General features: G+C 37.5%; 1 protein-coding gene and 1 pseudogene across 1 annotated transcript; both read right to left on the bottom strand.

Moving 5' to 3' along the window:
- Nucleotides 1–702: 702 nt before the first annotated feature.
- LOC117502019 (transmembrane protein 196) lies at nt 703–11437 on the bottom strand. The gene is made up of 5 exons (XM_034161001.1): nt 11220–11437; nt 5590–5646; nt 2476–2611; nt 864–982; nt 703–779 (listed from the first exon to the last, which is right to left on the bottom strand). The coding sequence occupies exons 1-5, from the start codon at nt 11382–11384 to the stop codon at nt 708–710; spliced, it is 549 nt and encodes a 182-aa protein (XP_034016892.1). The 5' UTR covers nt 11385–11437; the 3' UTR covers nt 703–707.
- Nucleotides 11438–20214: 8777 nt separating this feature from the next.
- LOC117501879 lies at nt 20215–21479 on the bottom strand (annotated as a pseudogene).
- Nucleotides 21480–23851: the final 2372 nt, after the last annotated feature.

Here is a 23851-nt window from a genome sequence, read left to right as displayed (position 1 = left end):
GATGGAGAAATCTGTGGGTCTGCTCACAGAATTTCCAGTTTGGCATGAAGACGCTGTTGCAACGGTAAGCTTTGACGAGCCGACCACACCCTTGCAGAACGATTTGCCGACCAAATTACTTACAGAAAAATAAACCATGCAAACGTTGGAATTGGATTAGAATGGAAATAACCCCCTTGCCATTTTACCGGCTCCGCTAATGCGTCGCCGGTAAAATTGAATTTGCAACCGTAAAATCCAGCATTAACACCCACAAATCATCAGACACAACAGGGTTATTCCGTAAATATCTCTTTTTAAAATGTGCATCAGCTGCATGCTCGGTTTGTGCTCATTATTTGGAGGCATCCGATTGAATAAAATCTTGTTTTTCCTGCTCATTAGTTCTCAGGCCCAGCGATGTCACGCATATGTTTGTCACTTGGGTTATCACCCACATGGCAGTTTTTGATCCTACCTTTGGTTTGAGTTGATCTAAGAAGGTTGAAAAAAATGTTTGCATAATTATTCAGCTGCACAAATATCTCAGTCTTGCCTTTGGAATGCCCTGTTGCCTTGAGGGATTCCAAGGTAAAACAGCTAAGGGTTTTTTTTCTCCACAGTGAGGACTGTGTGCCACAGGATATGCAAATTGATACATGCCGTTTGTGTTAACAGCAAGCAATTTTCAAAATGTTCAATTTTCCGCACAAATCTGCCTTTGGTTGTCACGGTGATGCAGCAGTGTGTCCATTGTATGCTATCTGAGGAATACCATTGCTGGAGCTGTCCAGGATGTCCTGTCAGTGACACACACAAGCACACACATGAGCAATATTGCAATTACTTCTAGCGTTGGTACTGTTGGTATTTGATCGTTTTACCTTTTCGGTCATCTCGTGCGAATGGTGCAGTGAGTGCTCCCTCTCCAGGAACATCCTTTGTTGCTCGGAACTCGCCAAGCGACAGGTCAGCCATGTGGATAAGGTGCAGGAGGAGATGCCTGAACAAGACCGGAAGAGGTAAAATATCTCAAGAAACGACGGATGTGTCCTCATCTTTAGCTATCTTCAGTAATTAAAACTTTTTATGACAACCAAGAATGACAGATTTTGTGAGAGATTAAAGAAAAACTAGAGTTAAGTGCTATAGGGTGTGAGGCTCATTGTTGCCAGTGTTTATCCGTGGATTGGACAATGTGATGTGGATGAGAGTTTGTGACTTCTCTGAGACAGGACTCCAGTCCAATACAGGATACCTTGCAAGCCAAAGTTTTTACCCATTTACAGCTTAGTGGACTGGGACAGTGCAGAGGAAGTGTTTTCTCGAACGACACAGACAGATGGTGTGCCTAAGAATGGAACTGAGGTCTACATATTATTAGCCCAACTCCTTACCCCACTGAGTTTTTATCAGTTTAATGGTCAAAAGTGGAAAAAAACAAATGTAATTTGATATGAAGGTTTAGCGTCATTTTCAGCACTGATCGATAACAAGGTTTCAAAGAGCACTCGTGTTGTACTCATATTAATTAACAGAGCAAGTGAGGTTAATAATTAGTTTATTATATGGCTGTTCAGAGCTGTGTTTTCATCTTGTTGGTCTTCATGTTGCATGTCCACTTCGAGCTCATTTGTTGTTAATTCCTCCAGTTCAAACTCCTCAGTGTAATAAAATTCGCTCGGAGAATGGTCTTCATCGCTCATAATTTCCTTGTTCGCCTTTTTTTTTTATTTCGCGCCATGAAAATTGTAAACAAAGTTGCCAATCTTATACGCAATCTGGACTGATTGTCATGGTAAAGGTCTGATATGGGAAAATATCAGACTAGAATCATTCATTCATGGCACTGCTGCTCCGCCATTAAAAAATTTCATATCCTTGAACTCGGAAATAACATCTCGAGCCACTCGGTCGATGGGTCGAGGTGAGTGCAGGATTCCCAGACATAGAACAACTTTTGGGAACTCAGCGTTCTCTTGTGTGGCCATGCGCCAGTGGAATATGTTACCAACTGAACTTATTTCTTGTACAAACGTTTACACTTTTTCAGGACTGGTTAAAAATTGGTTGCTCTCGGGTCATGCCAGGTTGTAGCACACGTGTGATCTAATGTCATGTGCTTTGGACACAGTGTCTCTAATTTTAAAAATTTAATGTAATGTAAATTTCCTCTTTTTAATTGTTTTTCATCAGCCTGTCTAGGGACTACAGGTGGAAATTAGCACGTGTGCTAATTTCCACCTGTAGTCCTGGCATAATGGCATAATGGCATAATGCCTGGCATAATGCATGTAATGTAGTCCTGGCATAATGCATCTCTCCTATTTAAGGATAATGTATATTGTGCACTGTCCCTGTTTCAAATAAATAAATAAATGAAATGAAATGAGAAATCAGCCAATCGCAGCGTGGGTATTGTTGTAGCCATATAATAAATATGAATATTTTGTTTAATTGCATTCTAGTTCATTTTTATTTATGTATTTATATTACCTAGACAGGCAAGAGTCATTGCAGCCAGATGTATAGAATTCATGGAGTCTGGCCGTTTGTTCAGTGCACGGACAAACTGGAAGTTGAGGATCCCACCAATCAGACCGCATATGCAACACGCCGAAAACAAGATCATCTGCCGCACACAGGAACAAAGAAAGGGAATAGTTCATGTTAGTATCCATCCATCCATCCTTCCATCCATCAGTGTTGGGTTAGCTTCCCTTTCCCGAGGAATTTCCTCCAGGTTCTTCTTGGGATTACAAAGGCTTCCCATGCTAGATGAGATGTGTATGTCCCTTGTGGCAAATCTCACTATGAAGAACTGATACCCAGTCTAGAAAACTGCAAATAAACTGACAAGCTGTGATGAGACTAGAGATATACAACCTATTACAGAGCTTCAATCTGCATGTTCTGCCGGTTGAGATGACAGCTCTGGGGATGAATGTTTTGCTGCATAAAAACAAATCTCATTTCCTATTAGAAAACTGGCTCGCTGCATAGCACACTGTCTCATCCAGTAATATTGCTCTCCTTGAAAATAGGCTTACATCACTCCCTCAGCATGTGCATGTGTTGATTGTCCATTTTTGTGAAAGGTTGTTGAGTGGCTGCAGTTTTGCTCAGTCATTAAATGGAAAACTGTTTTCCAAACAGTGTGAAAATGGAAAAATGATGTGGGCTTCTGTCATTTTCATCTCACAATACATAAATTCTAGAGTATTGTGTTTACACTGATGGCTTATTTCACCCCACGCTGATTGTTTATGCACATGTAAAGTGCTGGTTCTCTTTTTCTGGTCCCAGAGCAGATGCCCTCACATGGAAAGGGGTGTCTACAGTTTCAGCGATTATCCGGGGAAGTGTGGAAAACTGCTGCCAGGAGTCCGGAGCCAAACCAGCCTAATGTAATCTCTATGCCACAGGCAGACAGGAGGAGAAAATGAAAGCACGGAAGGAGCTGAGTAGTGGAAGATGGAGCGAGTTCAAGCAACGAAATGAAGGCTGGGATGGGATTTAACACAGTGATGAGAAGGTAGATGGAAAGATGATAGTGACACGAAGGGTAAAGCATGAAGTGAGAGACGAGACAGGGACAAGGGGTGAGGATGGATACGGTGAGAAGGAGAGAAGGAAAGGTTGAGGGGTGTCTCTGTTACAGTAGATTGTGCTGACATTGATCTATTGTTACCCTCTCCACACAAGAGAGAGGCGGAGAGAGAGAAAGAGGAGGGCATAGAGATGTGGAGAAACACAAGGGCTCAGAGAGAGACAGTGACTGAAAAGATGGACAGAGTGATAGAAAAAAAGAAAAGATGTGATCGCTTGTCTGCTTTGGTTTCCTCAGATGTCTTTTTCAGAACAAACTGCATGACTGGAGGGGGGCGTCGCACACCTTTAAATGATTGACACAGTTAGACCATCTGCACTTGAAAACTTCCATTGGCAATATTCCTGATGTATAACGAGCAAAACCTCCAGAAAGCATTCTGATGAGATGTTTAGTGACACAGTATTGTCAGATATTTAGTACGACTTTTACAGTTGACTGCAAAGCCAAATGTTCTGAACAGAGACGTGATTGTTACACAGTCTGTCTTCATATTAGGAAGACTAGTGCAGTGCCCGTCGGAACTGTGTAGTCCTATAGAAAAGTGGGAGCTTTGTTGATGATCTTTGTCGATGCTGGCGCATGAGAACGTTCCACCTTGTGATAATAAAGCAAGCGGCGTCTGTCTGTCTGTCTGTGTGTCTGTGGCTTGCATATCTCTGAGTGTTTGTGTATTATTTATTTCTTTAATTTATTTCTTCTGTCTGTCCCCTGTGAACGTGTAGGGACAGAAATCTGATTAAGGCAGAGAGTGACCCGTCTTTGTTGACGATCTTTGTCGACGCTGGTGCATGACAACATTGCGCCTTGTGGTTAAGGTTTTGAAAATGAATCCCCAAAATTTTCATAATAAAGGATGCACATCATCGTGCCATGCACAAGCCATATCCAAAAGCTGAGGCCGATCTGCTCAGAGAAATATGCGAGACACACACACACACACACACACACAGATGCATCTTGCTTCATAGATAGAGTCCGTCCCTATGGATCAACAAAAATCGGTCATTTCACAACAGGTCGGAAGCGATGTGGTACAGTATGTGCATGAGATGGATATGTTGGTGTTTATGAAAAGTTCTGACACATATTCTGCGTGAATGTAGCTGATTGTTTGTGATAATGTATCAATTCCACAGCCTCAAAAAGAAAACACGTTGTCAGTGTTTGCTGTGATCTGTCGCAGACCGAACGGTTCCCCCACCCCCTAAAAATCGATCCGCCTTGCTTCACTGCGCATGCGTCATTTCAGACCACAGCAGCATGTCTGAGACAGACAGAAAGCAATCAAATGGATTAATGGCATTATTAACCATTTTAAGCAGAAACAAGGCCGACACACAGTGACTGCATCAGCTAGCAGCTCCTTTAGCTGCGGCGCTCTGATCGCTTCATCCGTCTTTTATGATGAAATAATGCTGAATTTATGTGGAAATGATTGTTGTACAAAAGCTTTATCTGTTACTGAGATAGGTGATGACTGGAGTGCAATTTGAAGCAGAAACAAGGTGATAATCCGTGAACCGTGGCTAATGATGCTTGCGCAATGAAGGCAGGGCGGATTGATTTTTAGAGGGACCGTTCGGTCGACGACACCGGACCAAAAAGCTTCAACAAAATTAATTCATTTAAAAAACAAACAAACAAACAAACAAAACCCCATAAAACATCAGTCAAAATCAAATTACTGGTTTACCATGAATTTTTTTAAACAACAAATTATATAATTTTTAATTTGTTCAGCAATAATACTCGTGGTCACACTGTTGCACTTCATAATGTCAGTGGTAACACTTTAATAATAAGAGTTCATTAATTGAAATTGAAAGTTCAATAATTAGTTAATGCAGTAACATGGTTTTGGGGGGTGCTATGATTGATTATCAACCCTCCATCTATGGTTAGCAACATTGGGCTACTAATGAAATATTGATTAAGTGGGTTTATGCACTTTATGGAAAAGTGTGGAAACCACTATGCTAATTTATGCAAGTACTTACAATGAGACCCGTCCTCTTCCTGGCACACAGCACTCCACACATCCCACAGACCAGAAACTGGAATGAGAGAGAACAACACCTGAATATTCCCCCGAAACATCCTTACACTTTTATTTGGTCATAGAGAAAAGCAATCGAAAGGTTCCAGCACGTACTTTCTTCTCTGTTCTGATGGCAGAAAGACTGACTGACTGTATTATTTCTGTTCTGCTATTCACATGTTGGTTTCTTCCACTAAACATGTCCAATAAATACTGTCCTGGAAGTCAGTGATTCAGACTGAGCGATGTTTCGAGTTGCACACAGCAGTGATCTGAGACCTGTGTTGTTTTAATTTTGCCTTCACTTATTATTTCCATTCACTTTTGTTACATTTCCAGTGTTGCTTATTTATTTATTTTGATTGCGTATCACTTTGTAACTTTTGTTTATGAAAACTGCTTTATGATTTTTTTTCTTGGTTAACTATAAAATTTTATGTGCATATGTGTGCATAGGGTTTATCAACTACAGTAGCACTTAATCGAGCACATAACAGAGCCGATCCTTGTATTGAATGAATGGATGAATGAATGAATAAACTCCTGAATCTACATCTGGATGTGGATCATTAATATTTAATGGGTTCTTCTTATTATAATAGTATTTCACAGTTATTTCTTTAAAATATGTCATCATGCAAATTAAAAAAAAATGAGATAAAAATTGTACTTGGTGCAGGTTAATAAATGTATACTGAAACTAACCAGTATCATTATCCAAATGTGTGCAATGCGTGTGATTACTTTTGGTTAAATTTATTATTTTATATGCAGAAAATTACAGTTTAAATAGTCATTCAGCATCACTATTGACACTGAGGATGGGTGGAGTCTCTCGTTGTTTTTTCTTTGCAAGGAAATGACGGAATGACTGGAGCAGCGCGACTGCATCAAATTTTGCCAGAAACTGGGAGACAGCCAGGTGGAAACCATTCGGATTATTCATACGGCTTTCGGTGACAATGCTATGGGCATCACACAGATTAAGGAGCGGTACAACCAGTTTAAAGACGGCCGCACAACGGTGGAGAGTGCGCCATGCTTCGGGCGGCCATCAACATGCAGAAATGACCAGATCATTTCCAAAGAGAATGCTGTGGTGATGTGGGACCGTCGTGTGACTATCCGAGAAATTGTGGAAGAGGTGGACATCAGCACTTTTTCAGCACATTCCACTGTGACAGAAGATTTTGCCATGAAAAGAGTTGCAGCGAAATTCATCGGCACGAAGCTGATGGCGCAGCAAAAGCTCCTCCGTGTTGAAGTCTCACAGGACATGTTGTGACATGCCCAGCTCGTCCACAATTTCTCGGATAGTTACACGACTGAAAAGCCACCGAAAGCCGTCTGAATAATCCAAATGGTTTCCACCTGGTTGTCGCACAGTTTCTGGCAAAATGTGATGCAGTCGCGCTGCTCCATTCGTTCCGCCATTTCCTTGCAAAGAAAAAATGACGAGAGACTCCACCCATCCTCACACAAACGCTGCTTACAAGCAAATGACGCAGCCGACAGGCATGAAAAAAATCACGCATGCGCACGAAGGTTCAAGGTTGGCTCATGCAAGCACACGTGATTCAAATCCATCAGGTTTTTGAAAAAATAAAAAGGTCCGATACTTTTATAACAGACCTCGTGTGTGTATGTATATGTGTGTGTGTGTGTATATATATATATACATATGTATATATACATATGACGTCGGTGACGTCATTCGCCTGTGAGCACGCCTTGGAGTGGTCCCGCCCCCTCGTCGGATTTTCATTGTCTGGAAATGGCGGAATGAAAAGGACTTTTTTTTTCCATCAGAATTTTTTCAGAAGCTGTTAGAGACTGGCACCTGGAAACCATTCAAAAAATTAATCTGGCTTTCGGTGAAAATTTTACGGGCTTCACAGAGAATAAGGACTTTTACTACAGCTTTCAGGACTGCTTTAAGGACGGTCGGTGCGCCGCGCTCAGAGCTGCGACGACGCGGCACAAACCACTGGATCATTTCTAAGCTGATGGCTCTGTGGATACAAGACCGTCGTGTGCTCTTTCTCTGGTTATCACAAGAGCTGGACATCAGCCATTTTCTGGCAGATTTCACTTTTAACAAGAGATTTTGTCATGGAAAGCTGCGCGGAGGCTGCGCGCGTCACGACCGATTCGCTGATGAAGCTAGACAAAGGAACACCTCCGTTTCGGAGTGTTACAGGACAAGTTGGGACATGTCTATCTCGGCTTTCAGTGCTTACCAGTCGAGTGAGTATAAGAGAAATTGTGGAGAGCTGGACATGTCCCATGAGGCTTCATCACGGCGTTGCTGTGCGCCATGCGGCACCGCCGCTCCTGGTGGTGCGCCTGCGGTGCCGCATGGCGCACAGCAACGCCGTGATGAAGCCTCACGGGACATGTTCTGGCATGTCCAGGCACATCCACAATTTCTCAGATAATCACTCGATGGAAAAACCACCAACAGCTGTCTGAACGCCATCTCAAAGCCATCCTGTGAGACCAAAACGGAGGTGGTTTTGTCTCGCTCCAGTAGCGAATCCATCGTGACGTGCGAAGCCTCCGCTCGGCTTTCCATGACAAAATCTCTTGTTAAAAATGAAATCTGCCAGAAAATCGTTGATGTCCAGCTCTTGTGATAACCAGAGAAATGGCACACGATGGTCACGGATCCAGACAGCCATCCGTTTAGAAATGAAATGGTTATTCAGCCTGTCGATGGCGGCTTCGGAGCGCGGCGCGCCCCACAGCCGCTGTGGGCCGTCCTTAAAGCGACAGTAACACTCCTTATTCTCTACCAAGCCCGTATCATTTTCACCGAAAGCCAGATAAATTTTTCTAATGGTTTCCAGCTGCCAGTCTCTAACAGTTTCTGAAAAAATTCTGATGGAAAATAAGCCCAAATCATTCCGCCATTTCCTGACAATGAAAATCCGACGAGGGGGCTGGACCACTCCTCACTCAAAACCTGCTCAGAGGCGAATAACTCAACCGACAGGCGTGGAAAAACCCACGCATGCGCACGAGGGTTCTAGCTCGTCTGACGCAATCACACGTGATTCAAATCCATATGGTTTTTGAAAAAAATAATAAGGTCGGATACTTTTCTAATAGACCTCGTGTATATATAAAGAAAAAAAATTGTTAATTTTTGTTTGACTGTTTTGTTTAGTAGATTACTTTTAAATGCCGTCCAGGGGTTGCTGACTCAGCAAACAGCTGTAACAGTGAAAACTCACATTGGATTTCACACGACACTGAGGGCACACTTTCATGTGCCACAGAGGACATGATACACATATACAACTATTAAATATAACTTTTATGTATCCAACCATTATCCCCCCCCCCCCCCCCAAAAAAAAAAAAAATGTCCTGAATCTTTTACACCTATTTTGTCTTTGTGACTCATATGGCCAGAAAGCACCAACTGTAAAGACCATGTTGCGATAACTAGTGACAGACATATTTTTCTCAGCTATAGTAATGTGCACTCAGCTGATTTTGGGGTTATATATGGCTTCCCAAACTGTCAAACTTTCAACTGTGTTACTTTGTTCAGCAGTAAAAACCCAAGACAGTGAGGCTGGAAACAGAATACTAAGAGCACAAACGATGTGTGCCAAATCATCCCATGCACAATTTAAAGAAACCATCATTTAGCTCCAAAACACAAATCTTAAAACAATATCTGACAATGAGCTCCCAAAATGTATTGTTTTTGCAGCACATAGTGGGGCTTGACAGGGTTGTAGCCCTGTCATTTGAAACTGTCATTTGAAATTCATAACTATCATTTCAGCCTCAGTATCTCTCATTCTTTGACTGTTGTAGTCTTGCACACACACACACACACACACACACACACACACACACACACACACACACACACACACACACACACACACACACACACACACACACACACACACACACACACACACACATACACTTTGACAGATTGCACTGGGACCAACTGAGCAAGTTGATACTACTAACAGAGTCCAAGACCCCCCCACACACACACCTTTTTATTATTCCTTTTGCAGTGGTATGTTAGCAAGATTAACAATTGTTACCCTGTTAAACAATTCCCTCCATGAAACAGAACCTGGTGAAAATGAGAAACGCAGCATAATTTCTACTCGAAGACTCAGATCTTTAAATACTCACTCAGAATCAGTTAATTAACATCAGCTTGAATCTCTAAACAAAGCAGGTGTTCCCCAATAATCATCGGCTCTCAACCAGAAGGATCTGCACGCATTCCTTAAAACTTCAGTGTTCTCACTCACCTCTCACTGTTTACAGATCACTGACAAGACATCCCCTCCTCCATCCCACCATCACCAGTTGGTCCCTGTCCTCTACCAGGGGGAAGCCTCCACCCCTTCATTTTCGACAGGATTTGTGATTGTCTCAGCTCTACCATGATGGGGGGCCTGTGCCATGTCTATTACACCAGAGTCTATTATAACATTCTGTACCTTATCTTGATATATTAAAATGATCAACTTTAACTTGCCTGCAGAGTCTTTCTGGTAAAATGGGAACACAACAGTCCAATGTTCAGAAAGAGTGAAGTAGAACACCCTCACCTAAAAGAAAGCACCCTTCATCCTTATTGTATTGGTTGTTGCTTGCTATGTAGTTTTTTTGATTGTTCTGGCTGAATTTTCTCACAAAACTTCAAAATTTTCATTTGTGTGCAATCAGAAAGGGTGATTGTTGAGTTTTATACATTTTCTATTGTTGGTTTTATGTATATGTGGTAATTAAGATGTTTATAGTAGGCAGTTAAAATGTACTTTGAAATACACATTTGTACAGCTACTCTGAATTCTATGGTCCCTTATGGAAATAAGTACATCACATTTTTTTGTGTGATAACTCTACAGTGCTCCTTTTCCATCGCAATTTTTACAAATTTTTGTTTTAGTCTTACTTTTTTATGTGCTAATTTAATAGAATTGTATCTATTTTAATCTGACGTGACTAATTGTTAATAGTGAAATAAATTACATCATGGAAATACTAAATAATCAAGCTCCCACCAGAGAGAGAGAGAGAGAGAGAGAGAGAGCGAGAGACCCAAGGAGCTGCCACTGTTTCGACATGTTAGTTTTCATGAACTGGATATTAAACATAAGGTTTTGAGGTAAATTAAAAAAAGGAAATTAGTGCCACGGAATTAGTGTTTTATGAGTGAAAGAAGCCTTCAACAGGATCTTTTTAAATTTTCAATCTGAAAGCTCAGCGCTTTGTTGAGTTTGAAACACAGGTAATTTGTGAAAAAAGACAGTTATTCTCATCTAAATATTAAACATAACAAGAGAATGAATTAAAAAAAAATCCTGTCATGACCTCTCTTCCATAATGATCACAACAACAACAACAACAACAATAATAACAATAATAATAATGATAATAATAATAATGAATTAGAACTTACAAATAAATTAACTTCATTAACATTTGTCTGATTTGTGTTTTGAAAGACTTGGTGTGATTTAAGTGGGTTAATCGCCTCTAATAAAAAATAAAGTCAAACGTAAAGCAGCAGTAGGAAGAAGAAAAGGTCCCAGGACGTACACAGAGTCCGCTCCACACGGGAGAGGCGTCCCCCTGCTGTGGTTTGTGTTGTCCACGGACCCAGCTGATGCCCACAGCTCCCAGGACGATACTCGCCACACCCAGTCCCACCTCCACCAAGGACAGCAGGAGCAGGCTCCACAGGATCTTCCGGCTGGAGCACATCCTGCCCCGGGCATCGCTCCGGCAGGAGGAGGACGGAGGGGAGAGAGGAGAGTCGATGAAGCTCCTTCTGCTTCCCGGCCGGCTGGAAAAATAACAGCAATAATAAAAACAAACAACTGAACAAACCCAACAGATTATCCGAAGGAGCAGAAAAGGTCAGACAGGAGTAAGAAGCGGAGCTGGACGGAGGTTTGGTGGTTCGACTGGATTTGGAAAAGAGCGCGCGCGGTTCTGTTCAACTTCCTCCCCGAGCAGGAGCGCGTGTGCGCCGAGTGCCGCTGTCCGCGGTGCTGAAGCAGCCGTTCGCGCGGCGCGCGGTCTCACGCACACAGTGAGGGCACGCAGCCAGGATTAAAAAAAAAAGGAAAAAAAAAAGCTGTTTGAACTGTTGTCGTGTTTTGTTTTAAAACAACAAAACACTAGAGGTTTATTTGTGTATATTAGAAGAAACTTCTGATAAAATAGTGTTGATGTGTAATTTGAAGATACTCATTAAAACCCTAGTGTTTATGTGTATATTTGAAGATTCTCCTTAAAACACTAGTATTTATGTGTATATTTGAAGATACTCATTAAAAACACTAGTGTTTATATGTAAATTTGAAGATACTCATTACAAACACTAGTGTTTATATGTAAATTTGAAGATACTCATTACAAACACTAGTGTTTATATGTATATTTGAAGATACTCATTAAAAACACTCGTGTATATTTGAAGATTCTCATTAAAACACTAGCATTTATGTGTATATTTGAAGATACTCATTACAAACACTAGTGTTTATATGTAAATTTGAAGATTCTCATTAAAAACACTAGTGTTTATGCATATATTTGAAGATACTGATTAAAAACACTAGTGTTTATATGTATTTTTGAAGATACTCATTAAAAACACTCGTGTATATTTGAAGATTCTCATTAAAACACTAGTGCTTATGTGTATATTTGAAGATTCTCATTAAAACACTAGTGTTTCTATGTATATTTGAAGATACTCATTAAAAACACGTGTATATTTGAAGATACTCATTAAAACACTAGTGTTTATGTGTATATTTGAAGATTCTCATTAAAACACTAGTATTTATGTGTATATTTGAAGATACCCATTACAAACACTAGTGTTTATATGTAAATTTGAAGATACTCATTACAAACACTAGTGTTTATATGTAAATTTGAAGATTCTCATTACAAAACTAGTGTTTATGCATATATTTGAAGATACTGATTAAAAACACTAGTGTTTATATGTATATTTGAAGATTCTCATTAAACACTAGTGCTTAAGTGTATATTTGAAGATACGCTGATTTAAAAATGAACTTGTGTTTATGTGTATATTTGAAGATTCTCATTAAAACACTAGTGTTTATATGTATATTTGAAGATACTCATTAAAAACACGTGTATATTTGAAGATTCTCATTAAAAACACTAGTGTTTATATGTATATTTGAAGATTCTCATTAAAACACTAGTGTTTATATATTGGAAGATTCTCATTAAAAACACTAGTGTTTATATATTTGAAGATTCTTATTAAAACACTAGTGTTTATATATTTGACGATTCTCATTAAAAACACTAGTGTTTATATATTTGACGATTCTCATTACAAACACTAGTGTTTATATGTATATTTGAAGATACTCATTAAAAACACTAGTGTTTATGTGTATATTTGAAGATACTCATTAAAAACACTCGTGTATATTTGAAGATTCTCATTAAAAACACGAGTGCTTATGTGTATATTTGAAGATACTCTGATTTAAAAACACTAGTGTTTATATATTGGAAGATTCTCATTAAAAACACTAGTGTTTATATATTTGAAGATTCTCATTAAAACACTAGTTTTATATATTTGAAGATGCTCATTAAAATGCTAGTTTTATATATTTGAAGATTCTCATTATAAACACTAGTGTTTATGTGTATATCTGAAGATTCTTATTAAAACACTAGTGTTTATATATTTGACGATTCTCATTAAAAACACTAGTGTTTATATATTTGACGATTCTCATTAAACACTAGTTTTATATATTTGAAGATGCTCATTAAAACACTAGTTTTATATATTTGACGATTCTCATTAAAAACACTAGTGTTTATATATTTGACGATTCTCATTACAAACACTAGTGTTTATATCTATATTTGAAGATACTCATTAAAAACACTAGTGTTTATGTGTATATTTGAAGATTCTCATTAAAACACTAGTGTTCATGTGTATATTTGAAGATACTCATTAAAAACACTAGTGTTTATGTGTATATTTGAAGATTCTCATTAAAACACTAGTGTTTATGTGTATATTTGAAGATACTCATTAAAAACACTTGTGTATATTTGAAGATTCTCATTAAAAACACTAGTGCTTATGTGTATATTTGAAGATACTGATTTAAAAACACTAGTGTTTATATGTATATTTGAAGATTCTCATTAAAACACTAGTGTTTATATATTTGAAGATTCTCATTAAAAACACTAGTGTTTATGCATATATTTGAAGATACTCATTAAAAACACTCGTGTATATTAACACTGGTGCTTATGTGTATATCTGAAGATACTCTAATTTAAAATGAACTAGTGTTTATGTGTATATTTGAAGATACTCTGATTTAAAAACACTACTGTTTATATGTATATTTGAATATTCTCATTAAAAACACTAGTGTTTATGTGTATATTTGAAGATTCTCATTAAAACACTAGTGTTTATGCATATATTTGAAGATACTCATTAAAAACACTGGTGATAATATGTATATTTGAAGATACTCATTAAAACACTCATGTATATTTGAAGATTCTTATTAAGAACACTAGTACTTATGTGCATATTTGAAGATACTCTGATTTAAAAATGAACTTGTATTTATGTGTATATTTGAAGATACTCTAATTTAAAAACACTAGTGTTTATATGTATATTTGAAGATTCTCATTAAAACACTAGTGTTTATGTGTATATTTGAAGATTCTCATTAAAAACACTAGTGTTTATGTGTATAATTGAAGATTCTCATTAAAACACTAGTGTTTATGTGTATATTTGAAGATTCTCATTAAAAACACTAGTATTTATGCATATATTTGAAGACACTCATTAAAAACACTGGTGTTTATATGTATATTTGAAGATACTCGTTAAAAACACTCATGTATATTTGAAGATTCTTATTAAGAACACTAGTGCTTATGTGCATATTTGAAGATACTCTGATTTAAAAATGAACTTGTGTTTATGTGTATATTTGAAGATACTCTAATTTAAAAACACTAGTGTTTATATGTATATTTGAAGATTCTCATTAAAAACACTAGTGTTTATGCATATATTTGAAGATACTCATTAAAAACACTTGTGTATATTAACACTGGTGCTTATGTGTATATCTGAAGATACTCTAATTTAAAATGAACTAGTGTTTATGTGTATATTTGAAGATACTCTGATTTAAAAACACTACTGTTTATATGTATATTTGAATATTCTCATTAAAAACACTAGTGTTTATGTGTATATTTGAAGATTCTCATTAAAACACTAGTGTTTATGTGTATATTTGAAGATTCTCATTAAAAACACTGGTGATAATATGTATATTTGAAGATACTCATTAAAACACTCATGTATATTTGAAGATTCTTATTAAGAACACTAGTACTTATGTGCATATTTGAAGATACTCTGATTTAAAAATGAACTTGTGTTTATGTGTATATTTGAAGATACTCTAATTTAAAAACACTAGTGTTTATATGTATATTTGAAGATTCTCATTAAAAACACTAGTGTTTATATGTATATTTGAAGATACTCATTAAAAACACTTGTGTATATTTGAAGATTCTCATTAAAAACACTAGTGCTTATGTGTATATTTGAAGAACTCTGATTTAAAAATTAAATAGTGTTTATGTGTATATTTGAAGATACTCTGATTTAAAATGAACTAGTCTTTATGTGTATATTTGAAGATACTCTGATTTAAAATGAACTAGTCTTTATGTGTATATTTGAAGATACTCTGATTTAAAATGAACTAGTCTTTATATGTATATTTGAAGATTCTCATTAAAAACACTAATGTTTATGTGTATATTTGAAGATTCTCATTATAAACACTAGTGTTTATATATTTGAGATTCTCATTAAAAACACTAGTGTTTGTATATTTGACGATTCTCATTAAAAACACTAGTGTTTATGTGTATATTTGACAATTCTCATTAAAACACTAGTATTTATGTGTATATTTGAAGATACTCAGGTCGTCATTGTAAATGAGAAAGTGTTCTCAATTGACTTACCTGGTAAAACATTGAATAAATAAAAAATAAATAAATAAAAAAACACTCGTGTATATTTGAAGATTCTCATTAAAAACACTAGTGCTTATGTGTATATTTGAAGATGCTCTGATTTAAAAACACTAGTGTTTATATGTATATTTGAAGATTCTCATTAAAAACACTGGTGTTTATGTGTATATTTGAAGATTCTCATTAAAACACTAGTGTTTATATATTTGAAGATTCTCATTAAAACACTAGTGTTTATATATTTGAAGATTCTCATTAAAAACACTAGTGTTTATATGTATATTTGAAGATACTCATTAAAAACACTCGTGTATATTTGAAGATTCTCATTAAAACACTAGTGCTTATGTGTATATTTGAAGATACTCTAATTTAAAATGAACTAGTGTTTATGTGTATATTTGAAGATACTCTAATTTAAAAACACTAGTGTTTATATGTATATTTGAAGATTCTCATTAAAACACTAGTGTTTATGTGTATATTTGAAGATTCTCATTAAAAACACTAGTGTTTATGTGTATATTTGAAGATTCTCATTAAAAACACTAGTGTTTGTGTATAATTGAAGATTCTCATTAAAACACTAGTGTTTATGTGTATATTTGAAGATTCTCATTAAAACACTAGTATTTATGCATATATTTGAAGACACCCATTAAAAACACTGGTGCTTATGTGTATATTTGAAGATACTCTGATTTAAAAACACTAGTGTTTATATGTATATTTGAAGATTCTCATTAAAAACACTAGTGCTTATGTGTATATTTGAAGATACTCTGATTTAAAAACACTAGTGTTTATATGTATATTTGAAGATTCTCATTAAAACACTAGTGTTTCTATGTATATTTGAAGATACTCATTAAAAACACGTGTATATTTGAAGATACTCATTAAAACACTAGTATTTATGTGTATATTTGAAGATACCCATTACAAACACTAGTGTTTATATGTAAATTTGAAGATACTCATTAAAAACACTCATGTATATTTGAAGATTCTTATTAAGAACACTAGTGCTTATGTGCATATTTGAAGATACTCTGATTTAAAAATGAACTTGTGTTTATGTGTATATTTGAAGATTCTCATTAAAAACAGTAGTGTTTATATGTATATTTGAAGATTCTCATTAAAAACACTAGTGTTTATATGTATATTTGAAGATACTCATTAAAAACACGTGTATATTTGAAGATTCTCATTAAAAACACTAGTGCTTATGTGTATATTTAAATTAACTAGTGTTTATGTGTATATTTGAAGATACTCTGATTTAAAATGGACTAGTCTTTATGTGTATATTTGAAGATACTCTGATTTAAAATGAACTAGTCTTTATATGTATATTTGAAGATTCTCATTAAAAACACTAGTGTTTATGTGTATATTTGAAGATTTTCATTAAAACACTAGTGTTTATATATTTGAAGATTCTCATTATAAACACTAGTGTTTATGTGTATATTTGAAGATTCTCATTAAAAACACTAGTGTTTATATGTTTGAAGATTCTCATTAAAAACACTAGTGTTTATGTGTATATTTGAAGATTGTAATTAAAACACTAGTGTTTATATATTTGAAGATGCTCATTAAAACACTAGTTTTATATATTTGAAGATTCTCATTATAAACACTAGGGTTTATGTGTATATTTGAAGATTCGTATTAAAACACTAGTGTTTATATATTTGAAGATTCTCATTGAAACACTAGTGTTTATATATTTGAAGATTCTCATTAAAAACACTAGTGTTTATGTGTATATTTGAAGATTCTCATTAAAAACACTAGTGTATTTATGTATATATTTGAAGAGACTCTGTTTAAAAACACTAGTGTTTATGTATATATTTGAAGATACTCTGGTTAAAAAGAAAAATATACTGTTGCATTTATGTATATATTTGAAGATACTCTGGTTAAAACATACTCTGGTTAAAAGACACTGTGGTGTTTATGTGTATATTTGAAGATACTCTGGTAAAACAAACAAACAAACAAACAAACAAAACATACTGTGGTGTGTTTTCCGGTTGTGTTGTGTGAAGCACAGTGAGGCGACCCCATCATGAATTGTGTTTATGTATATATTTGAAGATACTCTGGTTAGACAGACTGGTGTCCTGTCCTGGGTGTACCCCACCTCGCGCTCTATGACTGCTGGGATAGGCTTCAGCCCCCCGCGACCCTTAATTGGACTAAGCAGTTGAGGATGAGTGTGTGTGTACTCTGGTTAAAAGCAGTGGTGTTTATGTGTGTATTTGAAGATTCTATGTTTAAAAAGATACTCTGGTAAAAAAGAAAAAAACATACTGTGGTATTTATGTATATATTTGAAGATACTCTGGTTAAAAGCACTATTGTTTATGTGTGTATTTTAAGATACTCTGTTAAAAAATATACTCTGGTAAAAAAGAATAAACATACTGTGGTATTTATGTATATATTTGAATATACTCTGGTTAAAAACACTAGTGTTTATGTGTATATTTGAATATACTCTGGTTAAAAACATACTCTGGTTAAAAGACATTGTAGTGTTTATGTGTATATTTGAAGATACTTTGGTTATGCTTATGTATATATTTGAAGATACTCTGGTTAAAAAAAGGTTTGCATCTTCTGGGATGTTTAACTTTTCCACAACTCTGTTACAAACATTCTCCCCACCTTTGTATTATGTTGGAGTCTTTAAATCCTAGAAATCCCTTTTGTGTTAACACAATTTATAAAGAAGTACTCTCATATTTAAAAACAGTATTAAGTAAGCTATTCAAATTTTTTGATTATAAATTATCAATAAAAGCCATTAACAATGGCTCACTATAATGTTTGTATGGTTGCTCAAATATTTTTGATTTGTACTAATGTGGCTTTTGAGAGTTTCTTGAGGCTATACAGGCTTGAAATGTTGCTATTTATTCCTCAAAATCTCTCTCCCCCCCCCCCCCCCACCCCCACCCCACCCCACTGGAGTTGAAATGAAACAATCAAGATGTTGTTAGGTACAATATCAGCTTTTATTCAAGAGATTTAACCAAATATCACATTAACATTTAGAAATTACATCTATTTTTATACACAGCCCCATTGTTTTCAGAAACCATAAGCACAGACGAAATAGTAATTCTAGGTATTACCGGTTACATAACTCCATGGTGTTGTAGTACAGAGAAGGATTTTCTTCAAAAGATGATAAATTTTCAGCCACAGCTTGCCAGAATTGATTGCTTAATTTTTATCAAGATTTTACATTTTAAAAAAATTACTGAAGAGGACAGCTAGCAAATGTAAATAAATAATGCTAAATAAATGGTTGTAGATGTGTGGAACAAGCTGGTTGGTGTGACAGAAGAAAGTGATTTTTTTTTAAATTTTGCTATTTTAACCCTACCCCTTCCCCAAAGCCTAACCTTAACCGTAACCCCCATCAGACTCCGCCCCGCATCACCACACATTCACTTTTCATGATGCCCTCATGAACTACTGAGAAACTGGGTTTATTGTTTTGCAGCTGTAAAGGCCCCTTTACACATAACACGATTGAAGCCGACTAGCGCACAAAGGAGGAATTGCATGCCACATTCACATTAAAAACACAGAGACCACCGCCAGGACAGGTATATAAATAAGTACTACAATAACTACATACACAATTACATAACAAATAACAACAACAAAAAAAGATCACATATCACAGAAACAGAGAACGGACGGGGGTCACCGCTGACAGCAGCAGCTTTTGAGATCTCTAGTTCTGGAAGTCACGTACCATGTTTTGACGGACATGGCCTTACAACTGTCCACTGTGTGTCTGCTTGCTGTCCTCACGTGGACATGCAAAAAAACATATATCGCTTTTGCAATGGGCTGCAGTGAGCAAGCGCACGGCGTGCACATTGACAGGCTGTCACAGGTGAAATGGACCATCAGATCATGTGGTCATGCAGCAGGCGATCTGAATGCCACATCTGTCTGACAGGACATGCGTGTCCTGTGAGCAGCACGCTGCAGGACTACAAGCCAACAGTGTGAGAAAAATGCCACTTTCAGTCACATATCACAAAAAATACATTGTAACAAATGCTGTTTTGTCAGTTATTACGGCGCTTTTTTTGCCATAATTAAAGATGACAAAAACTTTCTCTTCATCTACATCATCTAATTTCTCCTTTTTTAAAAAAAATATGTTTTTCTCCTTGTTGATTTTAGGCATTTTACGCTCCTGTTATAAGACAGTGATGGTAGTGCAGTGGTAAATTTTCTGTCTGTTAATCAGAGCTTTTGCAAATTGCAGAGTGGCATGCATTTTTTATTTTTTGTTTCTCCACAGCAGCGCGCGATGTGGTTCCACAGGTTTCAGCTGTTTTTTTCCCAGCTGGTTTTTAGTTTTAGTTTTTTCCACAGTAGCTGCGCAATGTGGTTCCACACACTCCAGCTGCTAGCACTGTGTTCCCGTTGTGTCAATTTTGTGCACGCTCGTGTTTGTGCATGAAACCATTGCAGCGGGCTCGTTCACACCTGCCTGACCATGTGGCCCTCCCATCGTTGGCTCGATGGTTTCGGGGTTCACTCTTTCAGGCTGTTTCGCCCTGTTTTGCCCTGATTCCTTCTTGTTTGTGCTATGTCTGAAGGGGCCCTTACAGTAGGTCAGTAAGGTCATCACAGGAAGTACCACTTGTATACATCAGGCACAACTCTGTACACCTTATAAACACCCACATAGTCACAGGCCTGACAGATGGCACGTGCAAACTCATTATCCCCAGTAAGATGACGTGTAGCTGTGTAGAACTGCCGCCAGTTAAAGTAGCTCATATAAGCCTGCCTGTCAATATCAATTCTGACTAAGAAATCAGCCAGAGTTTTAGCATCAGAAAGTCATTACGTGTATGAATGAAGTGCCTGGAAAAAACTCCTCATAGTTTTTCCTCGGTGGCCCCAAAACTATCGGGACAGTGCCGACTGCAAGAGGCCCGTTGAACGTTTCTGTAATATAATCTTTATCATTTGATTTCTCAAAGGAAAGGTAAAATTTACAGCTGCTAATTATTTGAAAGTAGTCGTCATCACTGAGGGACGCGTGGTCAAAGACGTCCACCGGAATGTGTTTGATGAGCTCTCTGTAGTATCGGTTTCTCTCCCCTGATCCCGTGTCGAGCTCCTTCTTCTCCACAATCCAGCAGAGAAATCTTTCCTTCAGGGGCAGCACAAAATCTTTGTCTGTGCTCTTCCTGGCACTCAGTTGCCACTGCACACGGATATCTCCATCCTTCCTGTAGGTCAAAGTCAAGTTGAAAAGGCGTTCGATACCCAGTATCCTGCGTGTGTTGTTTTTTGGTCGGTGTTGAACCAGATCCACCTCTGAATTCTGGGTCTGGCTAACGTAGGTAGGTTTGTCATATTTTCTTCAATAGCTCGGTGAAACATCACAACAACCTCAGCTTTTGAGTACAAAGATCTGTCATCAGTGAGCTGACATCTGACCGGCTTGAAAATCTTCTTACATACCTTAAAATCAAACTGCTTGTTTTCGGGCCAGAACCACAGCAGCGTTAAAGGTTTATGTTGCCGCTGTTGTGATTTCACTGGTGGGATGTGGCATATCAGGGTTGGAGCTGATTTGTAGTACATTAAAAACAGGATGAAGATTCCAGTCACTCCAATGATCCCTGCCATGATGTCACGGAAATGAGGAACCTTGGAATAGAAAGCCATTTTAAAGAACCTGCAAGGAAAGAAGAGGTGTTTATCTTAAATGTTGGTGATGCCTTATTATCAAGTGATGGCACAGCTAATGTAAAAATTTGCTTTGATAACCTGAAATCAGGGCAGCACAGTGGCTTGGTGGTTGCCACTGTTGACTCACAGAAAGGTTTTTCAGTTTCAATTTATTTTCATTTATATAGCGCTAAATCACAACAAAGTTGCCTCAAGGCGCTTCACACAAATAAGGTCTAACCTTACCAACTCAAAGTTGAGGGATCGATTCCCACTTGAACCTTTCTGTGTGAAGTTTGCATGTTCTCTTCATGTTCCTTCCTCCAACTTCCAAAGACGTACTGGTGAACTGGAAACTTTAAATTGTTCATAAGTCTGAATGTGAATGAGTTTGTTTGTCTTTAAGGCCCTGCGATAGAGTACCGTCCTGTCCAGGGTGTACCCCGCTTCTTGCCGTATGACTGCTGAGCAGTGTTGCCACAGTTACTTTGAAAAATTACTTTATTAGTTACTTTATACAGTTACTTCATTAACAGCTTTATGCAGTTAATTCATTAGCAGCTGCTGACAACTTGTAACTCATAAGTAATGTAACTAATGAGGTAACTAGTAATCTAACTTGGTTACTTTTAAGAAAAGTAACTAATCAGCAAAGTAACTAATAGTTACTTTTCTGAGTACTCAAATCTTCAAAGTAACCAAGTTAGATTACTAGTTACTTTATTAGTTACATTCAGCAGCTGCCGACAAGTTGTCTGCAGCTGCTAATTAAGTAACTGTAAAATGTATGCTATGGTTAGGGGTCCAGACAGGACCGGACCATGACAGGTGATGGACTTAAACGCTGGGAGCAAGGAACAGAAGTGGCTGTGAATGAAAAGAGATTTATTTACAATAAACAAATGAACAATGCTGCACTGGTTATACGGCCTGCTGAACGAAGACAGGGCCCGCTTGTTGCTGTGGAAATCTGCGAGCTGCAGTGCACACATGGACAGACTTGGGAGTCTGAGAATGAGCAGGAATCCTGGAGTATTTGGGAACTGGATCCAGAGCCAAGTGGGAGGCACAGAGCCAAGAACGAGGAACTAGGAGGATGGAGGATAACAGAGGTGAGTGATTGCACTCATAACACTGGGAAGCTTTCAGCAACAAACAGTTCACAGTAGTCTTAAAACGGGAATGTTTACAGGTCCAGGAATAAAGTTCACTTTCTAGGAAATAAGGTTCACTGTTCAGGATTCGTTCACAGTTCCTGAATAGTCATCAGAGGTCAGCTGCTGCGCATCTTGTGGCACAGTTCCATTTAAGCAGGACTTGACTTGAAACGACTTGGAAAGTTCTTAGTGGTTCTATATCAGCGTTCAAACAGTTCTTGGAAAACAGTTCTTAGAAATAGTTTGGTACTAGTTCTGGAAAACAGTTCTTGGAAACAATTCTTAGTTATGTGCAGTCACAAACAGGAGCAGCGAGAGAATGGGATCTCACAGATATGCAGGAACTTAACTGAAGCATGGCAGAGCTACGCACTCTGAAGCTGAGAGCCAAAGAGTTCCTAAGGGCCCCTTCACACATAGTGAAAAGTTTGGACGAAGTGCACACCTAGTGCGCATGATGCAGGAATCCTGTGCAAACCGTGTGAAATCGTCCCTGCCTCAAACTCCTCATACACCTGTTGCTACAACAATTTGCGCACACCAGCGGCTGAATGAGTGTGCACTGTATAAACCCATCGCACCCTCTTGCAGCAGGTGTCAGCCAAATTACAGGTGACACGCACGAACATCTAACACCGCAGGCACTTAGAAAATGTGTGGCCAGTCGCACAGACTGTCTACTATCGTACTTGCTGTGAAACTCGTCTAAGTTATCCACGACTGTGGAGTTGCCCAGATGTAGTATACCGTCGGCTCCCCCCACAACATGTGTGTGTGTGTGTGTCACACGCTCCCCCGCTCCCCCCAGCACATGCATGTGTGTGGTTCAAGATGTTATGCGGGTATGATTAGAATTGTTTGTCAGAATGTTGTGCTACTTTGAGATGTGCAAATATTTCTTTGGTATAACCGTGGTGCTAAGACTTGCTGACAGTCTTTCAGTTAGCAGTTTTTTGCCCAAAACAGTTTCTTATCAGTTTAGGCACAGTTGTCATTTGAGGAAAAAGAGGAAATAAGAAGACAGCACAGTGCAGTGGGCAGGACCATGCCCCGAAGCAGAGGGGAAGAAGACCCTTCAGTTCTGAAATTAGGAGGAGCTGATTCTTATTATAAAAATGGGGTCCAGGGAAAGATAGTGGTCTCTTTGGCTGATATTCTCTTGCTGATGACCTGCTAAGGCTACTTCAGGGACAGACTGCTGAACGGAACTGCAAAGCTTTG

Source organism: Thalassophryne amazonica, chromosome 20 (genome assembly GCF_902500255.1).
Source record: "Thalassophryne amazonica chromosome 20, fThaAma1.1, whole genome shotgun sequence".
In the NCBI taxonomy this organism is placed as follows: Eukaryota; Metazoa; Chordata; class Actinopteri; order Batrachoidiformes; family Batrachoididae; genus Thalassophryne; species Thalassophryne amazonica.
This window is presented reverse-complemented; position numbering and strand designations above follow the sequence as displayed.